This window comes from Salmo salar, chromosome 25 (assembly GCF_965601325.2).
Source record: "Salmo salar chromosome 25, fSalSal1, whole genome shotgun sequence".
Lineage (NCBI taxonomy): Eukaryota > Metazoa > Chordata > Actinopteri > Salmoniformes > Salmonidae > Salmo > Salmo salar.
The window spans coordinates 49,138,119-49,163,015 of record NC_138315.1 but is presented as its reverse complement, the minus strand read 5'-3'; the positions used below and the strand labels follow the sequence as shown (position 1 = coordinate 49,163,015).

At 42.4% G+C, this 24,897-nt stretch overlaps 1 protein-coding gene across 1 annotated transcript in view; it reads left to right on the top strand.

Moving 5' to 3' along the window:
• Nucleotides 1-15,344: 15,344 nt before the first annotated feature.
• Nucleotides 15,345-24,897, top strand: part of LOC106586892 (syntaxin-binding protein 5-like) — a 196,981-nt gene continuing 187,428 nt past the window's right edge. The window contains exon 1 of the mRNA XM_082969242.1: nt 15,345-15,898. Within this exon, the coding sequence (XP_082825368.1) occupies nt 15,345-15,898 (554 nt within the window). The remainder of the gene's footprint in view (nt 15,899-24,897) is intronic.

Below are 24,897 nucleotides of genomic sequence, written 5' to 3'. Positions count from 1 at the left end.
TGGCAAAGAAGTTCCAGAAATGGTCAGACAGGCCACTTCCTGTAAAGGAATCTCTCAGGTTTTGACCTGCCATTTGAGTTCTGTTATACTCACAGACACCATTCAAACAGTTTTAGAAAATTTAGGGTGTTTTCTATCCATATGTAATAAGTATATGCATATTCTAGTTACTGAGTAGGAGTGGTAACCAGATTAAATCGGGTATGTTTTTTATCCAGCCGTGTCAATGCTGCCCCCTAGCCCTAACAGGTTAATCTCTCAAGGCCCAGTGTTTTCCCCTGCCTGCTAACTGTAGCAGCACACTGACAATCTCTCTCTGTTTCTGTCTGTGTGTGTGTCAGTCTGTTTTTCTTTCTCTCTCTCTCTCTCTCTCTCTCTCTCTCTCTCTCTCTCTCTCCTCTCTCTCTCTCTCTCTCTCTCTCTCTCTCTCTCTCTCTCTGTGTGTGTGTCAGTCTGTTTCTCTCTCTCTCTCTCTCTCTGTGTGTATCAGTCTGTCTCTCTCTGTGTCTGTGTGTTTGTGGTTGTGTGTGTGTGCGTGTGCGTTTGTATCAGTTCGTCTCTGTGTTTGTGTTTAACATTGCTATTATCCTGCCATGCCGTACTGGATGTGAAACAGAATGGCTTTTCAATAAAGGTCAGGTAATATAATCCTGTTCTGTCTGGAGGACAGTCCCTTCTCATCCAAGCCTATCAAAAAACACACCAACCTGCCCACGACGACCGTGCGCTCTCACACAACCTACTGGAGATAGAGAGAGAGAGAGAGGGAGATGAGGAGAGGAGGGGGGGGGAGGAGGGTAGAGGAAGGAGAGAGTGGAGGATACATGAAAGGGAGGAGAGAGACAGGGAAAAAAGAGGATAAGAGGAGCGGGAAGACGAGGGAGGTAAGGGTTTAAGACAACAGGAGAGGGTGGCTGACATGGAGGGAATAGGAGGAGAAAGAGGAGGAAAGAAAAGAATGTTATGGGGTGAAGAACGAAAGGCAATTTGAGTCTAGTCTGATGATAGATGATAGGACCACTGCTGGTCTGTATTCAGTCTGATGATAGGTCCACTGCTGGCTGTATTCAGTCTGATGATAGGACCACTGCTGGCTGTATTCAGTCTGATGATAGGACCACTGCTGGCTGTATTCAGTCTGATGATAGGACCACTGCTGGCCTGTATTTAGTCCGATGATAGGACCAGTGCTGGTTGTATTCAGTCTGATGATAGGACCACTGCTGGCTGTATTCAGTCTGATGATAGGACCACTGCTGGCTGTATTCAGTCTGATGATAGGACCACTGCTGGTCTGTATTCAGTCTGATGATAGGACCACTGCTGGCTGTATTCAGTCTGATGATAGGACCACTGCTGGTCTGTATTCAGTCTGATGATAGGACCACTGCTGGTCTGTATTCAGTCTGATGATAGGACCACTGCTGGCTGTATTCAGTCTGATGATAGGACCTCTGCTGGCCTGTATTCAGTCTGATGATAGGACCACTGCTGGCTGTATTCAGTCTGATGATAGGACCACTGCTGGTCTGTATTCAGTCTGATGATAGGACCACTGCTGGTCTGTATTCAGTCTGATGATAGGACCACTGCTGGCTGTATTCAGTCTGATGATAGGACCTCTGCTGGCCTGTATTCAGTCTGATGATAGGACCACTGCTGGCTGTATTCAGTCTGATGATAGGACCACTGCTGGCTGTATTCAGTCTGATGATAGGACCACTGCTGGCCTGTATTCAGTCTGATGATAGGACCACTGCTGGCTGTATTCAGTCTGATGATAGGACCACTGCTGGCTGTATTCAGTCTGATGATAGGACCACTGCTGGATGTATTCAGTCTGATGATAGGACCTCTGCTGGCCTGTATTCAGTCTGATGATAGGACCACTGCTGGCTGTATTCAGTCTGATGATAGGACCACTGCTGGCCTGTATTCAGTCTGATGATTGGACCGCTAATGGACACACACACACACACACACACACACACACACACACACACACACACACACACACACACACACACACACACACACACACACACACACACACACACACACACACAAGCACACAGACACCCTTACACACACGTACATGTTCATGCCCACCAACCCATTAGCAGCCTGATTAAATTACATGATTTTACAGCCCTCTATTAGTGTAATGACAGTTTTATCAATGACCACTATTACCGTCTTATTGGGATAAGCTGTTGACATGCCCCGTTGATGTCCAACTCATGACTGTCCCCGTGTCCATGACCACACATCATATTCCTCATTTAAACGGAGCAGTAACTGAAATATAGACACGGACTGTATCCCTGTAACCTCTCACATAATATAGTTTAATACAATATTAACTCCTGCAGAATTTCTGCATTTCTTGCAGTAAAATAATATAACAAATGTTAATTTTGTCTCGGGAACAGGAGTGGAGAAATATGATTTATTTCTTTCAGCATCTCTTGAGAAAATGTGAGTGTTTGTGTAATGTGTCGTCTTTGACACTGCTATGCAAGCGGACAGTTTTTCAACCACATGACATATGCACCCTAGACGAAGTCTTATCAGGAACGTGCTTCCTTGTTTTTCTCCGATTTTTATTTCCTTAAAACTGGTAATACTGATGACATTTGGAAAATTTGCATATTAACATTTTTTCCGTTGTTTTGGAGTTTTTGAGCTTTTTCCCCCCGGTCCCTAAAGGAAACAGACATATTTACTTGTGTTCACTAGATTACTAATGCATTCATTCTGTCGATGTAAGACATTATTCTGGTGAGCACTACTTGACTGTTTTCTGGCGTAACAAGTTATGACAGAAGAGAAGCTGCATGTACATAACTGTAGTTGACAAACAAATGGCTTACAACATTTTGGAAATTATAATATGGCCTACCAAATGTCGGGAAATTATCATCAAAAAGTTGTCTAAATTAGGGGAGAAAGTAGCCAGTTGTTTATACTGTCCAGTAAGGAGCAGAAGCAGAATTCATTGTTACGGTGGATTGAACATGCACAGGTAGCCTACTTTTTGTCATTTGTTTTACAATCAGATGAAAACATCATCACACGACACCAATGACATGTGAAACTGAGCCTGCGCAGACTGCGAGAAACAACACTAAACGGGAATAGGTGTTTACATGCCACAGTATCCCATCTAAGATCAGCATATCCCAGGCATCTTATCCAGGTTTATCATAAGCTTCTTTGGGGTGTTTTATAAACGGGATATTATGTTTATATGAGTCAACTCAGAAACAGAATACTTGTGTATCCCAAAAAAATAACAGGTTATTGGTGGGCATGTAAACAATGGTACGCTGAATCATAACAGGTTATTGGTGGGCATGTAAACAATGGTACGCTGAATCATAACAGGTTATTGGTGGGCATGTAAACAATGGTACGCTGAATAATAACAGGTTATTGGTGGGCATGTAAACAATGGTACGCTGAATCATAACAGGTTATTGGTGGGCATGTAAACAATGGTACGCTGAATAATAAGAGGATATTGGTGGGCATGTAAACAATGGTATGCTGAATAATAACAGGTTATTGGTGGGCATGTTAACAATGGTCAGTGCCAAAGGTTAGTGAAGCAGACACTGGGACTGGAATGGAACCACTGCTGAAATATAATAGAAAAACTTACCATCTTACTGTGTATAGGTAATGCCATAGAAACAACGGACTACAGAAACTGTAACTTAAATTAGGTAAACTATGACTTTCTACTGTGTGTATAACCAACAGAATGCCACTGTTTCAATGTAGCCCCACCCTGCAGTGCTAGCTACGCTGCTAGGTAGCTCCCGTCTGTGTGGTCCATCTCTCCCATTCCTCCGTCCTGTTTTCATTCATCTTTATCGATCCTTAGGGATCAATCCACCCTGCCCTTTTCGTTTGAGAGCAAGCTCATTCCTTACCGGCGTGATAGAAATGTGCTTCGATACCAATCTACCTGTTCTGCTAGTACACTGTCCATCCAGCCCAACATTAACCTGCTCTCCATGCCAAGGTTCTCTCTCTCTCTCTCTCTCTCTCTCTCTCTCTCTCTCTCTCTCTCTCTCTCTCTCTCTCTCTCTCTCTCTCTCTCTCTCCTCTCTCTCTCTCTCTCTCTCTCTCCCTCTCTGTGTTCTCGCTCTGCTCTCCTCTCTGCTATCTCTCCATTTTGCTCTCCTTCTCTTTGTCTTCCATCAATCTGGCCTGTGCTGCTGGATGAGATAGCACTGGCTGCTGGTTCTCTGGCTGCCTTCCTCTCTCTCTTCCTCTCTCTCTCTCTCTCCCTCAATTCAATTGTATTAAATTCAATTAAAAGGGCTTTATTGGCATGGGAAACATAAAGTATGTTAACATTGCCAAAGCAAGTGAAATAGATAATTAACAAAAGTGAAGTAAACATTTACGTCATTTTTTATAAAAAGTAAACAGTAAATATTACACTCACAAAATTTCCAAAGGAATAGAGACATTTCAAATATCATATTATTATTTCTGTGTACAGTGCTGTAACTTTGTGCAAATAGTTAAAGTACAAAAGGGAAAATAAATAAACATAAATATGGGTTGTATTTACAACGGTGTTTGTTCTTCACTGGTTGCCCTTTTCTTGTGGCAACAGGTCACAAATCTTGCTGCTGTGATGGCACACTGTGGTATTTCACCCAGTATGTCACGTCCTGACCAGTATAAGGGTTATTTGTTATTGTAGTTTGGTCAGGACGTGGCAGAGGGTATTTGTTTTATGTGGTTCGGGGTGGTGTTTTTGTAGAGGGTATTTGATTTATGTATTCCGGGGTTTTTGGGCACTGTTCTTTGTTAATGTATTTCTATGTCTAGTCTAGTAAGTGTATTTCTATGTTTAGGTTAATAGGGGGTTGGACTCTCAATTGGAGGCAGGTGCTTTCTCGTTGCCTCTGATTGAGAGTCCTATATATGGGTATGTGTTTGGTTTAGTGTTTGTGGGAGATTGTCTCTTGTTTGTTTGCGTGTGTGAGCGTTACAAGACTGTTTGGTTGTTCATGAGTTCTTCGTCGTTTATTATTTTGGTGTTTTCTTGGTTTCAATAAATATCAATATGAGCATCCACATTCCTGCTGCGTTTTGGTCCTCCTTTCCCGACGACAACCGTGACACAGTAGATATGGGAGTTTATCAAAATTGGATTTGTTTACAAATTCTTTATTGGTCTGTGTAATATGAGGGAAATATGTGTCTCTAATATGGTCATACATTTGGCAGGAGGTTAGGAAATGCACCTCAAGTTCCACCTTCTTTTGAGAGCCAGGTCTGCCTACGGCAGATAATTAACGGGTCCTAATTCTGCTCTGCATGCATTACTTGGTGTTTTACGTTGTAAAATTAGGATTTTTCCGCTGGAATTCTGCAAGCAGAGTCTCATTGTTACATTATGTGAATTCTTGGTTGGTGAGCAGACCCCAGACCTCACAACCCTAGAGGGCAATGGGTTCTATAATTGATTTTAGTATTTTTAGCCAGATCCTAATTGGATGTCTAATTATATATTCCTTTTTATTAAATGTTTTATATATTTTTTATATATATATATACTGTGGCAAGAAAAAGTAAGTGAACCCTTTTGAGTTACCTGGATTTCTACATAAATTTGACATAACATTTTATCTGATCTTCATCTAAGTCACAACAATAGACAAACATAGTGTGCTTAAACTAATAACACACACATTATTGTATTGTTCTTGTCTATATTGAATACATAATTTAAACATTCACAGTGTAGGTTGGAAAAAGTATGTGAACCACTAGGCTAATGACTTCTCCAAAAGCTAATTGGAGTCAAAAGTCAGCTTACCTGGAGTCCAATCAATGAGATGAGATTGGAGATGTTGGTTAGAGCTGCCCTGCCCTATAGAAAACAGTCACAAAATTTGAGTTTGCTATTCACAAGAAGCATTGCCTGATGTGAACCATGCCTTGAACAAAAGAGATCTCAGAAGACCTAAGATTAAGAGTTGTTGACTTGCATAAAGCTGGCAAGGGTAACAAAAGTATCTCTAAAATCCTTGATCATACCACGGTAAGACAAATTGTCTATTGATGGAGAAAGTTCATCACTGTTGCTACTCTCCCTAGAAGTGGCCATCCTGCAAAGATGACTGCAAAAGCACAGAGCAGAATGCTCAATGAGGTTAAGAAGAATCCTAGAGTGTCAGCTAAAGACTTACATAAATCTCTGGAAGATGCTAACATCTCTGTTGACGAGTCTACAATACGTAAAACACTAAACAAGAATGGTGTTCATGGGAGGACACCACAGAAGAAGCCACTGCTGTCCAAAACAAAAACATTGCTGCACGTCTGAAGTTTGCAAAAGTGCACCTGGATGTTCCACAGCGCTACTGGCAAAATATTCTGTTGACAGATGAAACTACAGTTGAGTTGTTTGGAAGGAACACACAACACTCTGTGTGGAGAAAAAAAGGCACAGCAACATCAAAACCTCATCCCAACTGTAAAGTATGGTGGAGGGAGCATCATGGTTTGGGGCTGCTTTGCTGCCGCAGGGCCTGGACAGCTTACTAACATCGACAGAAAATTAATTCCCAAGGTTATCAAGACATTTTGCAGGAGAATATAAGGCTATTAATTGAAGCTCAACAGAAGTTGGGTGATGCAACAGGAAATCAACCCAAAACACAGAAGTAAATCTTCAACAGAAGAAAATACACCATCTGGAGTGGCCCAGTCAGAGTCCTCACCTCAACCCGATTGAGATGCTGTGGCATGACCTCAATAGAGCAGTTCACACCAGACTTCCCAAGAATATTGTGGAACTGAAACAGTTTTGTAAAGAGGAATGGTCCAAAATTGTGCAGATCTGATCTGCAACTACAGAAAACGTTTGGTTGAGGTTATTGCTGCCAAAATTTTAAAGGGTTCACATACTTTTTCTTCCAACTTTATATATTTATTACTCCATATACAAACGTATACATACGAACAGCTGACGTTCCTTTTAATGTCATAGAAGGTCCTTCTTGCCTTGTCTCTCAGATCGTTCACAGCCTTGGAAATGTGTGTGTTTTTTGCTAATTTTAACCGGACACTTGTTGTTTGTTTGTGTGCGTTGATTTAATAATGGCATATTTTATTTCTCCCAAAACTGCTTTCAATCAGTTTGTATAGCAGACCCTCATGTCAAGTTGATTCAAAAGCTTTTTTGAAATCAAGAAAGCATGAGAAGACATTGCTTTTGTTTTGTTTTGTTTGTGAATTAGGGTGTGCAGGGTGAACACGTGGTTTGTCATGGTAATTTGGTAAAAAGCCAACTTGCTATCTGCTCAGTACGTTGTTTTCACTGAGGAAATGTAGGAGTCTGCTGTTAATGATAATGCAGAGGATTTGCCCACGGTAGTTATTGGGGTCACGTTTGTCTCCACTTTTGCTTATTGGGGTGAACACTCTTTGGTTCCAAATATTGGGGAAGATGCCAGAGCTGAGGATGATTTTTTAAGTATAGCCAATTCTATACTTAAAAGAGAGAGAGACAGAGACAGAGACAGAGAGAGAGAGACAGACAGAGACAGAGAGACAGAGAGAGACAGAGAGACAGAGAGAGAGACAGAGAGAGAGAGGCAGAGACAGAGAGAGAGAGAGAGAGAGAGAGAGGCAGAGGCAGAGACAGAGAGAGAGACAGAGAGAGAGAGAGAGAGAGAGAGAGGCAGAGAAAGAGAGAGACAGAGAGAGAGATAGAGAGAGAGACAGAGAGCTGTTCAACATTTGTTATTTTCTTTTTTCTCCACAGTACACATTCTACATTTCTACGACTAATTTTGACCTGATGGCTTAGCTAATAGCCACGTTGCTGTATGGAACTCCTATTTACACTGTGAAAAGACCTTGTGGTTTTAATCAATGTTGCTTTTATTCAACATATTCTCTCCAGACACACAAAGATCCAAGGTCAGCTGTGGGAGAAAAATATGTATCATGTACATCACTGTCACAGAATGAGGCAGATTCCTTGGAAATAAATCAGTTGTAGACAGTGTTTGTAACAGATTGAATATGTATGTAACTGCCTGTTCCCCGTCTAGGTATGTGTTCAAAAGGTCTGTAGCTGTATGTCCTTCCTTACAGTGGAAGCTTTGTTATTAATAACAGATTCACTAAATGGAACGTCACAAGGTCTGCAGATATATGTCCTTCCTTACAGTGGAAGCTCCAAAACAAATCTACAGGAAGTTTGTTCTGAAGTGTCTGTTGTGGTGGCTAATTTCCGCATTACCAAATGAGGAGAGTTACAAACACACCAGTCCGAGTTCACTACATCTTTAATACTTAAGATACTTTTGCAAAAGCACTTGACCTTCAATAATGCTATCTCTATCTCGAATGAACCAGGAAGGTGACAACACCTTCAATACAAAGAGCTTTTATACCCACGGTCCACCCCTCTCTACGTACATGACAAACCACAGATACATAGAATGGGTCACAAGGTTAAGTTTTGTATGACAGATATCCATAAAACACAGCAGGCAGTAACTGCTATATCAACACGGTTCATTGTATAGTCCAGTATCTGGTCCCCTTAGAACCGTCCCTCCCTGGTACGGTATTGAACAGAACCATTAGCTCATGTCCTCTGGAATGCTTTTTAGGCGTTCTTATCAAAATACATCATAAATCTCCTCTGTCAGTGCTATCTCATAGAGGCCCATCCTCAGTAAAAAACCTCTTGTTCCCACTCCTGGACAAGCTCACTGGGGGGAGTGAGCCTCTAGGCCATATACTATCACAGGATAAGTGTGAGATCTAAGATAGGACATACAATGGTCCCAGACACTGCCATAAACCTCCCCACAATAAAGAAAAGGAGGGAGTGACTTGCTCACAGACATTGTGGAGACAAGTCATTGGTTCCCCATTAATCACGCCATCCCTTAAAATGGTTTAAGAATAAGTAAAGACACATTCACATATAAAAAACCAAGTCTGACCTCTCCCCTCTCTGGGCCCCAAGTGACTGAGCCCCAGCTAAGGGAAACGTGCAACTGAAACATACCAGAGTCCAAAGGACACTTTCTAATGACAAGTATCTCACATAAGCATATTATACTAATAAAGCATCTTAATCATCTATGTTACCCAACTAATTCTGAATCATCCACCACACTGTCCAATATCATAGAGGTATGAGAAAGATCAGGAAACATTTGTTATTTTGCCCACATTATTGCTACAAAACAGTCTCCATATGTACTTCCATAATTTTTTTCAACTGGTACCGGGGGACTTTCAGTCAAGTCTTGTGATGCCTGTGGGTGTCCTAAAGCAACACAACTGACATCTACATATGTGTGAGAGTCTCATCTTTCATTAGAGGGGTCATGATAGATTTGAAACCGTCCGGATGTGTTATTCATAACACTAACACTACCCAGTCAAAACACTACCCAGTCAAAACACTACCCAGCCATAACACTACCCAGCCATAACACTACCCAGCCATAACACTACCCAGTCATAACACTACCCAGCCATAACACTACCCAGTCATAACACTACCCAGTCATAACACTACCCAGCCATAACACTACCCAGTCATAACACTACCCAGTCATAACACTACCCAGTCATAACACTACCCAGCCATAACACTACCCAGCCATAACACTACCCAGTCATAACACTACCCAGTCATAACACTACCCAGCCATAACACTACCCAGCCATAACACTACCCAGCCATAACACTACCCAGCCATAACACTACCCAGTCAAAACACTACCCAGCCATAACACTACCCAGCCATAACACTACCCAGCAATATATTGTCGCTATATCTCGTAATGTAACATGAAAAATAACTCTAATTAAACGTGCTTCTCTTTAATGTTAAATTGCATTTACTGTGCATCCCATCAGGCAGTAACACATTTGGTAATATGGAAATACCACTGTGACCTCCTTTCAACCGCACAAACAACTCCAGTTGCATAGCCTAATGACAAACGTGTGTGTGTGTGTGTGTGTGTGTGTGTGTGTGTGTGTGTGTGTGTGTGTGTGTGTGTGTGTGTGTGTGTGTGTGTGTGTGTGTGTGTGTGTGTGTGTGTGTGTGTGTGTGTGTGTGTGTGTGTGTGTGTGCGCGTCTGTCCATCATAATGAACATTATTAGTGGCTACAGTGGGTAATTAGCTAGAAATGTAACACATGAGCTGCCCTACACTACACTAATGACGTTTACAGTGTGATTTTTCACACCGTGAAACTTTCGATTCTGCTCGTTGAGTCTCATTGTGGAGAGTAAAGGGTTAAGTGGGGGAATATGAACTAATGGACAGGGTTGAGACATTGTTTACAATCTTTGAACCTAATGCTCTGTCTGTCTGTCTGTCTGTCTGTCTGTCTGTCTGTCTGTCTGTCTGTCTGTCTGGTCTGTCTGGTCTGTCTGTCTGTCTGGTCTGTCTGGTCTGTCTGTCTGTCTGTCTGTCTGTCTGTCTGTCTGTCTGTCTGTCTGTCTGTCTGTCTGTCTGTCTGTCTGTCTGTCTGTCTGTCTGTCTGTCTGTCTCTCTCTCTCTCTCTCTCTCTCTCTCTCTCTCTCTCTCTCTCTCTCTCTCTCTCTCTCTCTCTCTCTCTCTCTCTCTCTCTCTCTCTCTCTCTCTCTCACACACACTCTGTCTCTCTCTCTCTCTCACACACACTCTGTCTCTCTCTCTCTCTCTCACACACTCTGTCTCTCTCTCTCTCTCTCTCTCACACACTCTGTCTCTCGCTTTCTCTCTCTCTCTCTCTCTCTCTTCTGTACATCCACTCAAGAACCACTCTAGCGATATATCCAACCCTGATCCTCCACATCAAAGGCCTTCTTCACAGGCAGAGAGAAGCCTGTTCTCTTCCACTATCACTTAGGTTGGTCTTTTTGATCTTCTTGCGCTCAGAGGTCGCCCCCCATTATTATCAGACAGAAATGTTGTACTATGATTTTATGTTGAAATTCACCTCAGCTAGGCTTACTATCAACAACAACAAGATGTCTTTAGTGGAGTCTTAGTGGAGTCCTACTGGAGTCTTAGTGGAGTCCTACTGTAGTCTTAGTGGAGTACTAGTGGAGTCTTAGTGGAGTCTTAGTGGAGTCCTACTGGATTCTTAGTGGAGTCCTACTGGAGTCTTAGTGGAGTCCTACTGGAGTCTTAGTGGAGTCTTAGTGGAGTCCTACTGGAATCTTAGTGGAGTCTTAGTGGAGTCCTAGTGGAGTCTTAGTGGAATCCTACTGGAGTCCTAGTGGAGTCCTACTGGAGTCTTAGTGGAGTCCTACTGGAGTCTTAGTGGAGTCTTAGTGGAGTCCTACTGGAGTCTTAGTGGAGTCCTACTGTAGTCTTAGTGGAGTCTTAGTGGAGTCCTACTGGAGTCTTAGTGGAGTCCTACTGTAGTCTTAGTGGAGTACTAGTGGAGTCTTAGTGGAGTCTTAGTGGAGTCCTACTGGATTCTTAGTGGAGTCCTACTGGAGTCTTAGTGGAGTCCTACTGGAGTCTTAGTGGAGTCCTACTGGAGTCTTAGTGGAGTCTTAGTGGAGTCCTACTGGAATCTTAGTGGAGTCTTAGTGGAGTCCTAGTGGAGTCTTAGTGGAATCCTACTGGAGTCCTAGTGGAGTCCTACTGGAGTCTTAGTGGAGTCCTACTGGAGTCTTAGTGGAGTACTAGTGGAGTCTTAGTGGAGTCTTAGTGGAGTCCTACTGGATTCTTAGTGGAGTCCTACTGGAGTCTTAGTGGAGTCCTACTGGAGTCTTAGTGGAGTCCTACTGGAGTCTTAGTGGAGTCTTAGTGGAGTCCTACTGGAATCTTAGTGGAGTCTTAGTGGAGTCCTAGTGGAGTCTTAGTGGAATCCTACTGGAGTCCTAGTGGAGTCCTACTGGAGTCTTAGTGGAGTCCTACTGGAGTCTTAGTGGAGTCCTACTGGAGTCTTAGTGGAGTCCTACTGTAGTCTTAGTGGAGTCTTAGTGGAGTACTATTGGAGTCTTAGTGGAGTCTTAGTGGAGTCCTACTGGATTCTTAGTGGAGTCCTACTGGAGTCTTAGTGGAGCCTTAGTGGAGTCCTACTGGAGTCTTAGTGGAGTCCTACTGGAGTCTTGGTGGAGTCTTGGTGGAGTCCTACTGGAGTCTTAGTGGAGCCTTAGTGGAGTCCTACTGGAGTCTTAGTGGAGTCCTACTGGAGTCTTAGTGGAGTCTCAGTGGAGTCCTACTAGAGTCTTGGTGGAGTCTTAGTGGAGTCCTACTGGAGTCTTAGTGGAGTTTTTGTGGAATCCTACTGGAGTCTTACTCCACTAAGAATTGTATATTAACTATTGACTCTTGAAGAATATAACTTGCCATACATCATGAACTTAGTTCAACTGTCATTCCTGATCAGAATCCAAAATACATGCTGGATTTACTCCATTGTTTGTAAATAGTGCAACAAAAAGGCTAAACACGCCTCAAATCATTGTCCTCCATCACATAATCTAAACTCTTTGATAATTGACCAGACGGGTTTATGAGAAGCGCATTTATTTATTGATAATGATGTGGGGTTGTGATGTCCTTTTGTTGGTTGATCACCTGTGAACGAGAAGAAATGTGTTATCCGTCTCCTGATAATATAATGTCACGTCCTGACCAGTAAAAGGGGTTATTTGTTATTGTAGTTTGGTCAGGGCGTGGCAGGGGGTGTTTGTTTTGTGTGTTTTGGGTTTTTGGGTTTGTTCTATGTTATTCTATTTCTATGTGTTTATCTAGTTTTTCTATTTCTATGTTGGGGTTTTGGAACGACCTCCAATTAGAGTCAGCTGGTTGTCGTTGCCTCTAATTGGAGGCCATATTTATTAAGTGGGTTAGTTTTCTCTTGTGTTTGTGGGTGGTTGTTTCCTGTTTAGTCTGTGCACCTTACGGGACTGTTTTCGTCGTTTGTTTTGTTTAAGTGTTTTGTTTTTCCTTCAATAAAAGAATATGATAAATATACCCGCTGCATTTTGGTCTACCTACAACGAAGCTTGTTACATATAGGCTCGTTCTGGTCATATACTAATGCTTATGTGGCTGAATGAAAGCAAGTCCACACAGCAATGTTCCAACATCTGATGGAAAGCCTTCCCAGAAGAGTGGAGGAGGCTGTTATAGCAGCAAAGGGGGGACCAACTCCATATTAATGCCCATGATTTTGCAATGAAATGTTCGACGAACAGGTGTCATCATATTTACAGTGCATTCGGAAAGTATTCAGACCTCTTGATTTTTTTCACATTTTGTTACGTTACAGCCTTATTCTAAAATGGATTACATTTGTATAATTCCTCAGCAGTCTACTCACAATACCCCATAATGACAAAGCGAAAACAGGTTTTTAGAGATTTTTGCCCCCCCCAAAAACCCTTTGCTATGAGACTATGTTTCTACAACTTGATTGGTGTCCAACTGTTGTAAATTCAATTGATTGGACATGATTTGGAAAGGCACACACCTGTCTATATAAGGTCCCACAGTTGACAAAAACCATGCCATGAGGTCGAAGGAATTGTCCGTTGAGCTCCGATACAGGATTGTGTTGACACACAGATCTGGCGAACGGTACAAAAAATGTATGCAGGATCCCCAAGGTCCCCAAGAACACAGTGGCCTCGATCATTCCTAAGTGGAAGAAGTTTGGAACCACCAAGACTCTTCCTAGAGCTGGTCGCCCGGCCAAACTGAGCAATCGGGGAAGAAGGTCCTTGGTCAGGGAGATGACCAAGAACCCGATGGTCACTCTGACAGAGCTCTAGATTTCCTTTGTTGAGATGGGAGAACCTTCTTGAAGGTCAACCTTCTCTCCAGCACTCCCCCAATCAGGCCTTTATGGTTGAGTGGCCATACGGAAGCCACTCCACAGTAAAAGGCACGTGTCAGCCCGCTTTGAGTTTTTCAAAAGGCACCTAAAGACTCTCAGACCATGAGAAACAAGATTGTCTGGTCTGATGAAACCAAGATTCAACTCTTTGGCCTGAATGCCAAGTGTCACGTCTGGAGGAAACCTGGCACCATCCCTACGGTGAAGCATGGTGGTGGCAGCATCATGCTGTGGGGGTGTTTTTCAGCGGCAGGGACTTGGAGACTAGTCAGGATCGAGGCAAAGATGAACGGAGCAAAATACAGAGAGATCCTTGATGATACCTGCTCCAGAACGCTCAGGACCTCAGACTCGGTTGAAGGTTCACCTTCCAACAGGACAATGACCCTAAGCACACAGCCAAGACAACGCAGGAGTGGCTTTGGGACAAGTCTCTGAATGTCCTTGAGTGACCCAGCCAGAGCCCTGACTTGAACCCGATCCAACATCTCTGGAGAGACCTGAAAATAGCTGTGCAGCAACACTCCCCATCCAACCTGACAGAGCTTTAGAGGATCTGCAGAGAAGAATGGGAGAAACTCCCCAAATACAGGTGTGCCAAGCTTGTAGCGTCATACCCAAGAAGACTTGAGGCTGTAATCGCTGCCAAAGGTGCTTCAATAAAATTCAGGGTCTGAATACATTTGTAAATGTGATATTAAAGTTGTTTATTTTTTCTTTACATTTGCTTTGTCATTATGGGGTATTTTGTGTAGATTGATGAGAGGAAACAAAACAACGTAATTCTTATTCTATATAATGTTTTAACGTAACAAATTGTTGAAAAAGTCAAGCGGTCTGAATAGGCACTGTCTGTGTGGAGGTGTTAGTTGATAGCACCATACAGCCTTTACTATCTTCAAATGCTTCTCCTGAAGTGAAATCAGGATTATTCCCACATAATGACCCACCTTTTGATTGATGTGGAGTTCATATCAAAGTGTCTGCCAGATATAGAGAGAAGGAGACAGGGAGGGATGGAGGGAAAGAAAGGGACAGATGGTTAGATGGAGAGTGAATATGAGAGGAGAGAGGGAAGACAGAGAGAGAGATAGGGCGAGAAAGAAAAAAGAGATAGGGAGAGAAAGAAAAGAGAGAGAGAAAAGAGAAAGATGAGTTGATAGATGGATAGATAGAGAGAGAGAGAGGTTAGAGAGAGGAAATAGGGAGAGTTAATGGGGAAACAAATCCTTCATTTGATAGCTATCAGCTCTGCATGTGTACATTCTTTCCTTTGTTTGAGAGTGAGTTAGACTGAGTAGCACCACCACTTCATAACAGAAGGCTTGCTCTAATGTCCCAGTCTGCTAGCTAGACCCAAGTACCCCACACCCGTTAGAGATCCTGAATTCTGGATGTCTGAACACCGACCTCAATCCTCTGAGATAAGCATCGTTGCCACAATGGGCTATCATCATCCATATGGTAAAAGAACGGTCTTGGGATGCAGCCAGTAGATGTGATGCAGCCAGGAGATGTGATGCCTCCAGGATATATGATGCAGCCAGGATATATGATGCAGCCAGGATATATGATGCAGCCAGGAGATGTGATGCAGCCAGGAGATGTGATGCAGCCAGGATATATGATGCAGCCAGGATATATGATGCAGCCAGGATATATGATGCAGCCAGGAGATGTGATGCAGCCAGGATATATGATGCAGCCAGGATATATGATGCAGCCAGGATATATGATGCAGCCAGGAGATGTGATGCAGCCAGGAGATGTGATGCAGCCAGGATATATGATGCAGCCAGGATATATGATGCAGCCAGGAGATGTGATGCAGCCAGGAGATGTGATGCAGCCAGGATATATGATGCAGCCAGGATATATGATGCAGCCAGGATATATGATGCAGTCAGGATATGTGATGCAGTCAGGATATGTGATGCAGCCAGGATATATGATGCAGTCAGGATATGTGATGCAGCCAGGATATGTGATGCAGCCAGGATATATGATGCAGTCAGGAGTTTTATTTCTGGGCTACAGGTAAATAAACTCTACACAGAATCTGACAGTTAATCTTCAGAGATTAGATGTGCAAACCCATTTTAGATCGAACAATGGCGCCCATAACAACAAGTCCCTCCCACAACAACAAATCCCTCCAGGATTTCACAGGGATTTTTTATAATATTTGTGGGGGAAAAAAATGCTGCAGCAATTCTGACATTTTGCAATGATTTTGTCTAATGTGTCGTGAAAATACACTGACGAGGGAAAGAGTTTGTTGACATGTGGCTTGATTTAACCATATTATCTTATAAATGTGTGGTGATTGGTTGAAATTGCAAACCTTTTTTTTGTACTGCGGTGATTGGTCAATTTTATGCGATAATACTGAGTTGATTTGACTGTTTTATGCAGAAATAGTGCAGTAATTGGTCAAATGTGCAAGCACTCGCAAAATATGCAAGGGGATTATTGATTTTACTAAACATGTTGCGATCGCAGAATCTCGGAATCCTGGAGGGACTGATCAACATCTTATTCAGGTCACAATCACAAACCGGATTACGTATCAGATTAGGTAACAGTGATATTGTACCAGGGGTGAGTTGCGTACAGCAGATTGTTTATGATGGTGTTGAACTACATGTCCAGTGTTAATGCAGTAGGCAGCAGAAGCAGGGGAGGGATGAGAATGCTGTCCCAAGGCTAGTTGCTACTCCATCGCCTGCCAACAACCCTCTGAAACATCTCAATGTGTAGGCCTGAAGGAGATGTCAACATATCGATTTCAATTCAAAGCTTTTAGCTCAGTTACCCTTTGGGTATAGAAGGCGGTAGTTGTCTTCTGAGATAGGCCTGCAGTTGGACGTGCATTTAGCTAGGTTACAGCATAAGTGGTGTCAAATGTCTGCAGGTATGAGCTGTATATGAGGGTTTATATGACTGTTTTACTGAGCAGATTTTATTATTTCAATTTGGGTGTTTCTGTTTATACTGTATGCATATGTATTATACTGTATGTGTATTATACTGTATGTGTATTATACTGTATGTGTATTATACTATATGTGTATTATACTGTATGTGTATTATACTACATGTGTATTATACTGTATGTGTATTATACTGTATTTGTATTATACTGTATGTGTATTATACTATATGTGTATTATACTGTATGTGTATTATACTATATGTGTATTATAATGTATGTGTATTCTACTGTATATGGATTATACTGTATGTGTATTATACTATATGTGTATTATACTGTGTGTGTATTATACTGTAAGTGTGTTATCCTGTATGTGTATACTTTATGTGTGTGATTATACTGTATTTATATTTAACCTTTATTTAATTAGGCAAGTCAATTTGCCTTGATGACAGCTTTGCACAAGCTGGGCATTTTCTCAACCTGCTTCATGAGGTAGTCAATTAACAGGTGTGCCTTGTTAAAAGTTAATTTGTGGAGTTTCTTTCCTTCTTAATGTATTTGAGCCAATCAGTTGTGTTGTGACAAGGTAGGGGTGGTATACAGAAGATAGCTCTATTTGGTAAAAGACCAAGTCCATATTATGGCAAGAACAGCTCAAATAAGCAAAGAGAAATGACAGTCCATCATTACTTTAAGAAATGAAGGTCAGTCAATACGGAACATTTCAAGAACTTTGAAAGTTTCTTCGAGTGCAGTCGCAAAAACCATCAAGCGCTATGATGAAACTGGCTCTCATGAAGACCGCAACAGGAATGGAAAACCCAGAGTTACCTCTGCTGCAGGGGATAAGTTCATTAGAGTTACCAGCCTCAGAAATTGCAGCCCAAATAAATGCTTCACAGAGTTCAAGTAACAGACACATCTCAACATCCACTGTTCAGAGGAGACTGTGTGAATCAGGTCTTCATGGTCGAATTGCTGCAAAGAAACCACTACTAAAGGACACCAATAAGAAGAAGAGACTTGCTTGGGCCAAGAAACACGAGCAATGGACATTAGACCGGTGGAAATTAGTCCTTTGGTATGGAGTCCAAATTTGATATTTTTGGTTCCAACTGCCGTGTCTTTGTGAGATGCGGTGTGGGTGAACGGATTATCTCTGCATGTGTGGTTCCCACCATAAAGCATGGAGGAGGAGGTGTTATGGTGTGGGGCTTCTTTCCTGGTGACATTGTCTGTGATTTATTTAGAATTCAAGCCACACTTTCCAGCATGGCTGCCACAGCATTCTGCAGCAATACGCATCGCATCTGGTTTGTGATTAGTGGGACTATCATTTGTTTTTCAACAGGACAATGACCCAATACACCTCCAGGCTGTGTAAGGGCTATTTTACCAAGACAGAGAGTGATGGAGTGCTGCATCAGATGACCTGGCCTCCACAATCCCCCGACCTCAACCCAAATGAGATGGTTTGGGATGAGTCGGAACGCAGAGTGAAAGAAAAGCAGCCAACAAATGCTCAGCATATGTGGGAAATCCTTCAAGGCTGTTGGAAAAGCATTCCAGGTGAAGCTGGTTGAGAGAATGCCAAGAGTGTCCAAAGGGTGGCTAATTGAAAAATCTCAAATAATTTTTTTTTTTTTATTTGTTTCATACTTTTTGGTTACTATATGATTCCATATATGTTATTTCATAGTTTTGATGTCTTCACTATTATTCTACAATGTAGAAAATAGTATAAATAAAGAAAAACCTTTGAATGAGCAGGTGTTCTAAAACTTTTGACCAGTAGTGTATTTTCCAATTCCATCCATTACGTCTTGTCAACTCTGACACACAGCCCGGAGCCACATCATTCATTAACACCAAGGGACGCTTAATGTCACTCAGTAGAAATACTTTAGGAGGCATTTTCACAGGTGACAGGCCCATGATTGGAGTTTCAAACTCCCTATCCCCCGCCATGCCACGCTGGTGAAACCCCCTTCGTTGGGCCAGCCCTGAAAGCTCCTTCATTAGGCCAGCTCTGAAAGCCCTTCCATTGGGCCTGCACCAAACCCTCCTCCATTCAACCAGCCCTAAAAGCCCCTCAATTGGTGATGCAGCTAGTCAAGATGCTCTCAATGTTGCAGCTGTAAAAAAAAATTGGGAAATCTTTTCAGGCTGCTGAGGGGGAGACTTGATGCTGCAATCGCTGCCAAAGGTTCTTCAATAAACTACTGAGTAAAAGGTCTGAATACTTAAGTAACTGTGATATTTCATATATATACACTACCATTCAAAAGTTTGGGGTCACTTAGAAATGTCCTTGTTTTTGAAAGAAAAGCACATTTTTTTGTCCATTAAAATAACATAAAATTGATCAGAAATACAGTATAAAAATTGTTAATGTTGTAAATGACTATTGTAGCTGGAAACGGCTGATTTTTTTTGTGGAATATCTACATAGGCTTTCCAATGGCACGTTGTGTTAGCTAATCCAGTTTTATCATTTGAAAAGGCTAATTGATCATTAGAAAACGCTTTTGCAATTTTGTTAGCACAGCTGAAAATTGTTGTCCTAATTAAAGAAGCATTAAAACTGGACTTGTTGAGTATCTGGAGCATCAGCATTTGTGGGTTTGATTACAGGCTCAAAATGGCCAGAAACAAATAACTTTCTTCTGAAACTCGTCAGTCTATTCTTGTTCTGAGAAATGAAGTCTATTCCATGTGAGAAATTGCCAAGAAACTGAAGATCTCGAACAACTGTGTTCTACTCCCTTTGCAGAACAGCGCAAACTGGCTCTAACCAGAATAGAAAGAGGAGTGGGAGGCCCCGGTGCACAACTGAGCAAGAGGACAAGTACATTAGAGTGCCTAGTTTGAGAAACATACGCCTCGCATGTCCTCAACTGGCAGCTTAATTAAATAATACCCGCAAAACACTAGTCTCAACGTCAACAGTGAATAGGCGACTCTGGGATGCTGGCCTTCTAGCCAGAGTTGCAAAGAAAAAGCATCCCAGAGTCACCTCTTCACTGTTGATATTGAGACTGATGTTTTGAGGGTACTACTTAATGAAGCTGCCAGTTGAGGACATGCAAAAAAAACAAGGACAATTTTCAGTAACCCCAAACTTTTGAACGCTAGTGTATATGTTTTTTTGTTACAAAAATGTATAAAAAGCTGTTTTGGCTTTGTCATTTTTGGGGTATTGTTTGTGTACAGTAGGTTGATGAGGGATTTTTTAAAAGCAATTAAAACAAAAATCTGTAATGTAACAAAATATGGAAAAAGGTCAAGGGGTCTGAATACTTTCCGAAGGCACTGTCATTTCTCGCCAACGTAGTCTTGTCAGGGAGCCCACTCGTTTGAGAGGGATGAAGACATAGAGGTATTGAGGGAGAAAGGAAGAGAGGGATGGAGGGAGGGAGAGAGGGAATGATGTGTTGAGAGGGGTAATGCATAGGGGACAGAGGTAGAGAAAGGTTAGATAGCTTTGTCTCTCTCTTTCTGTCTTTCTCTCTCTTTCTGTCTCTCTCTGTCTCACTGTCTTTTTTTCCTCTTGCTGTTGCAAGTTGGTTAGCGTGCAGTGTTGGTTAACATGTGGTGTTGGTTAGCGTGTGTTGTTGGTTAGCATGCGGTGTTGGTTAGCGTGCGGTGTTGGTTAGCGTGCAGTGTTGGTTAGCGTGCGGTGTTGGTTAGCGTGCGGTGTTGGTTAGCATGTAGTGTTGGTTAGCGTGCGGTGTTGGTTAGCGTGCGGTGTTGGTTAGCGTGTAGTGTTGGTTAGCATGTGGTGTTGGTTAGCGTGTAGTGTTGGTTAGCGTGTAGTGTTGGTTAGCGTGCGGTGTTGTTTAGCGTGTGGTGTTGGTTAGCGTGTAGTGTTGGTTAGCATGTGGTGTTGGTTAGCGTGTAGCGTTGGTTAGCATGTGGTGTTGTTTAGCATGTGGTGTTGGTTAGCGTGTGGTGTTGGTTAGCGTGCGGTGTTGGTTAGTGTGTAGTGTTGGTTAGCGTGCGGTGTTGTTTAGCATGTGGTGTTGGTTAGCGTGTAGTGTTGGTTAGCATGTGGTGTTGGTTAGCGTGTAGTGTTGGTTAGCGTGCGGTGTTGGTTTAGCGTGTAGTGTTGGTTAGCATGTGGTGTTGTTTAGCATGTGGTGTTGGTTAGCGTGTAGTGTTGGTTAGCATGTGGTGTTGTTTAGCATGTGGTGTTGGTTAGCGTGTGGTGTTGGTTAGCGTGCGGTGTTGGTTAGCGTGTAGTGTTGGTTAGTGTGCGGTGTTGGTTAGCGTGTAGTGTTGGTTAGCATGTGGTTTTGTTTAGCATGTGGTGTTGGTTAGCGTGTGGTGTTGGTTAGCGTGCGGTGTTGGTTAGCGTGTAGTGTTGGTTAGCGTGCGGTGTTGGTTAGCGTGTAGTGTTGGTTAGCGTGTGGTGTTGGTTAGCGTGTAGTGTTGGTTAGTGTGTAGGCCGTTTGAAACCTAACGGTGTTTCAGTAGAGAGATAAAAACAGGCTTTACTTTTTAATTTAATCACAGATTAAATCCTGGGGCAGAGGGACAAAAAATACACACACACACACACACACACACATTAAAATGTGTATTATATGTGTTCATGATTTTGTTGGTTATGTTCATTAATATCCAATTAAGATATTGACAACACGCCCTCAGCTCTGTTTTGAAAGCTACTCAGGATAAATATTAATTTTCTGCTCATGAAGAAGAAGCCAGGGAAATGAAGTGATAATCAAGATGTTACCTAACTTTGAACATTATAATCCTACTGAAGCATATTCTAACACACACTTTATCACATAGTACTGCAACACATTAGCATAGGGAATATACATGTATCATTAGCATAGGGAATATGCATGTGTCATTAACATAAGGAATATACATTGTGTCATTAGCATAGGGAATATGCATTGTGTCATTAGCATAGGGAATATACATGTGTCATTAGCATAGGGAATATACGTGTGTCATTAGCATAGGGAATATACATGTGTCATTAGCATAGGGAATAAGCATGTGTCATTAGCATAGGGAATATTCATGTTTCATTAGCATTGGGAATATGCGTGTGTCATTAGCATAGGGAATATGCATTGTGTCATTAGCATAGGGAATATGCATGTGTCATTAGCATAATGAATATACATGTCATTAGCATAGGGGATATGCATGCGTCATTAGCATAAGGAATATACATGTGTCATTCGCAATTAACAACAACAGAGACAGGCAGAGAGGCAGGCATAGAGGCAGGCAGAGAGACAGAGAGAAAGGCATACAGGCAGGCAGACAGAGAAGCAAGCAGGCAGAGTGGGAGACAGGCAGAGTGGCAGACAGGTAGAATGCAGAAACACAGGGTTTGGGCTGGGCCCGAATGTTGAATCAATATATCTTGATGGTAAATAAAGCCCAGAGAAGGTGGGGGACTGCCCAGCGTGGAGGGACCTGGGAAAGCTCACTGGCTGCAGCACAGAGCGTGTGTGTGTGTGTGTGTGTGTGTGTGTGTGTGTGTGTGTGTGTGTGTGTGTGTGTGTGTGTGTGTGTGTGTGTGTGTGTGTGTGTGTGTGTGTGTGTGTGTGTGTGTGTGTGTGTGTGTGTGTGTGTGTGTGTGTGTGCATTTGTTTATTTAGTACCAGTCAAAAGTTTGGACACAGCTACTCATTCCAGGGTTTTTCTTAGTTTTACTATTTTTTACATTGTAGAAAAATAGTGAAGACATCAAAACTATGAAATAACACATATGGAATAATGTAGTAACCAAAAAAAGTGTTAAACAAATCAAAATATATTTTATATTTGAGATTCTTCAAAGTAGCCACCCTTTGCCTTGATGACATGTTTATGTCTGGGTGTGTTTATGTGTATGTATTATGGATCCCCATTAGTTCCTGCCAAGGCATCAGCTACTCTTCCTGGGGTTTATTATGGATCCCCATTAGTTCCTGCCAAGGCAGCAGCTACTCTTCCTGGGGTTTATTATGGATCCCCATTAGTTCCTGCCAAGGCATCAGCTACTCTTCCTGGGGTTTATTATGGATCCCCATTAGTTCCTGCCAAGGCATCAGCTACTCTTCCTGGGGTTTATTATGGATCCCCATTAGTTCCTGCCAAGGCAGCAGCTTCTCTTCCTGGGGTTTATTATGGATCCCCATTAGTTCCTGCCGAGGCAGCAGCTACTCTCCCTGGGGTTTATTATGGATCCCCATTAGTTCCTGCCAAAGCAGCAGCTACTCTTCCTGGAGTTTATTATGGATCCCCATTAGTTCCTGCCGAGGCAGCAGCTACTCTTCCTTGGGTTTATTATGGATCCCCATTAGTTCCTGCCAAAGCAGCAGCTACTATTCCTGGAGTTTATTATGGATCCCCATTAGTTCCTGCCAAGGCAGCAGCTACTCTTCCTGGGGTTTATTATGGATCCCCATTGAACTATGTTTTGTACTGAATGAACTAAAGATAAAACAGTACATAATATAACATCCCTACACCACCACATACAGTTGAAGTCGGACATTTACAGACACTTAGGCTCGTTTTTCAGCCACTCCACACATTTCTTGTTAACAAACTATAGTTTTTGCAAGTCAGTTAGGACATCTACTTTCTGCATGACACAAGTCATTGACATATTTTTGAGTCAATTGGAGGTGTACCTGTGAATGTATTTCAAGGCCTACCTTCAAACTCAGTGCCTCTTTGCTTGACATCATGGGGAAATCAAAAGAAATCAGCCAAGGCCGTAAACAATTGCAGACCTCCACAAGTCTGATTAGTCCTTGGGAGCAATTTCCAAATGCCTGAATGTACCACGTTCATCTGTACAAACAATAGTACGCAAGTATAAACACCATGGGACCATGCAGCCATGATACCGCTCAGGAAGGAGAAGTGTTCGGTCTCCTAGAGATGAACATACTTTGGTGGGAAAAGTGCAAATCAATCCCAGAACAGCAAAAGACCTTGTGAAGATGCTGGAGGAATCAGGTACAAAAGTATCTATCCACAGTAAAACGAGTCCTATATCGACATAACCTGAAAGGCCGCTCAGCAAGGAAGAAGCAACTGCTCTAAAACCGCCATAAAAAAGCCAGACTACGGTTTGCAACTGCAAATGGGGACAAAGATCTTACTTTTTGGAGAAATATCCTCTGGTCTGATGAAAACAAAAATAGAACTGTTTGGCCATAATGACCATCATTATGTTTGGAGGAAAAAGGGGAAAGCTTGCAAGCCGAAGAACACCATCCCAACCGTGAAGCACGGAGGTGGCAGCATCATGTTCTGGGGGTGCTTTGCTGCAGGAGGGACTGGTGCACTTCACAAAATAGATGTGCGTGCTTGTCTCTCTGTGCATGTATGTGTGTGTCTGTGTGTGTGCGTGCGTGCTTTACCGGCCTTAATTCTTTGGAGCAGAAAATCGAGCAAGGTTTGTTTTTGTGGAGGCTGGGAGAGTGTTGCAACACAGCCAGCTCTGAGCCTTATGCTTCAAATAAGGTTTGAGGAGTTAGTGAGGTAACCTTGGTCAACTCTGTTCAATTTGGGACTACCGGTCACACAAATGTGACTCACCACCTGGATTCGGGTCTTATGTAGCTACATTTGAAATTGTGTTTTTTACATTGGATAAAAGTAGAGACTCAGAACTACAAAATGATATATCATACACTGCATTTGAGGAACAATGGGAAAGTCATTCTGCTTTGAAAGTTGATAAACTTGTAAACTCACTTTTGAGAAAATGGCCTTTGAATGTTTTGGTATCTAGTGATCTTCTTTGTCTCCACCTATTCAGCATCATTCACACCCTCTTAAGCTTTAGCCACACCCAGGGGCAGACTGAAACAATCATTCAGGCCGGGAATTTGACTCCATCCCAGGCCACCCTGTTCACGCAAACCACCAGATATTGTAGGCTGTCCCTATTTGTTGATTTAACGGGTAACAAACTAGTTATACATTTGGCCACCATGTTCATCTGGGAAGAAAGTTATCCACATTACAAAATATAAACATTTGGGTCTGACCAACAAGTAGCCTATCTGTTTTCAAGGTATGCAATGGCTATGGGTGCACCCTCAAAAACTCACTAGGAATACACCAA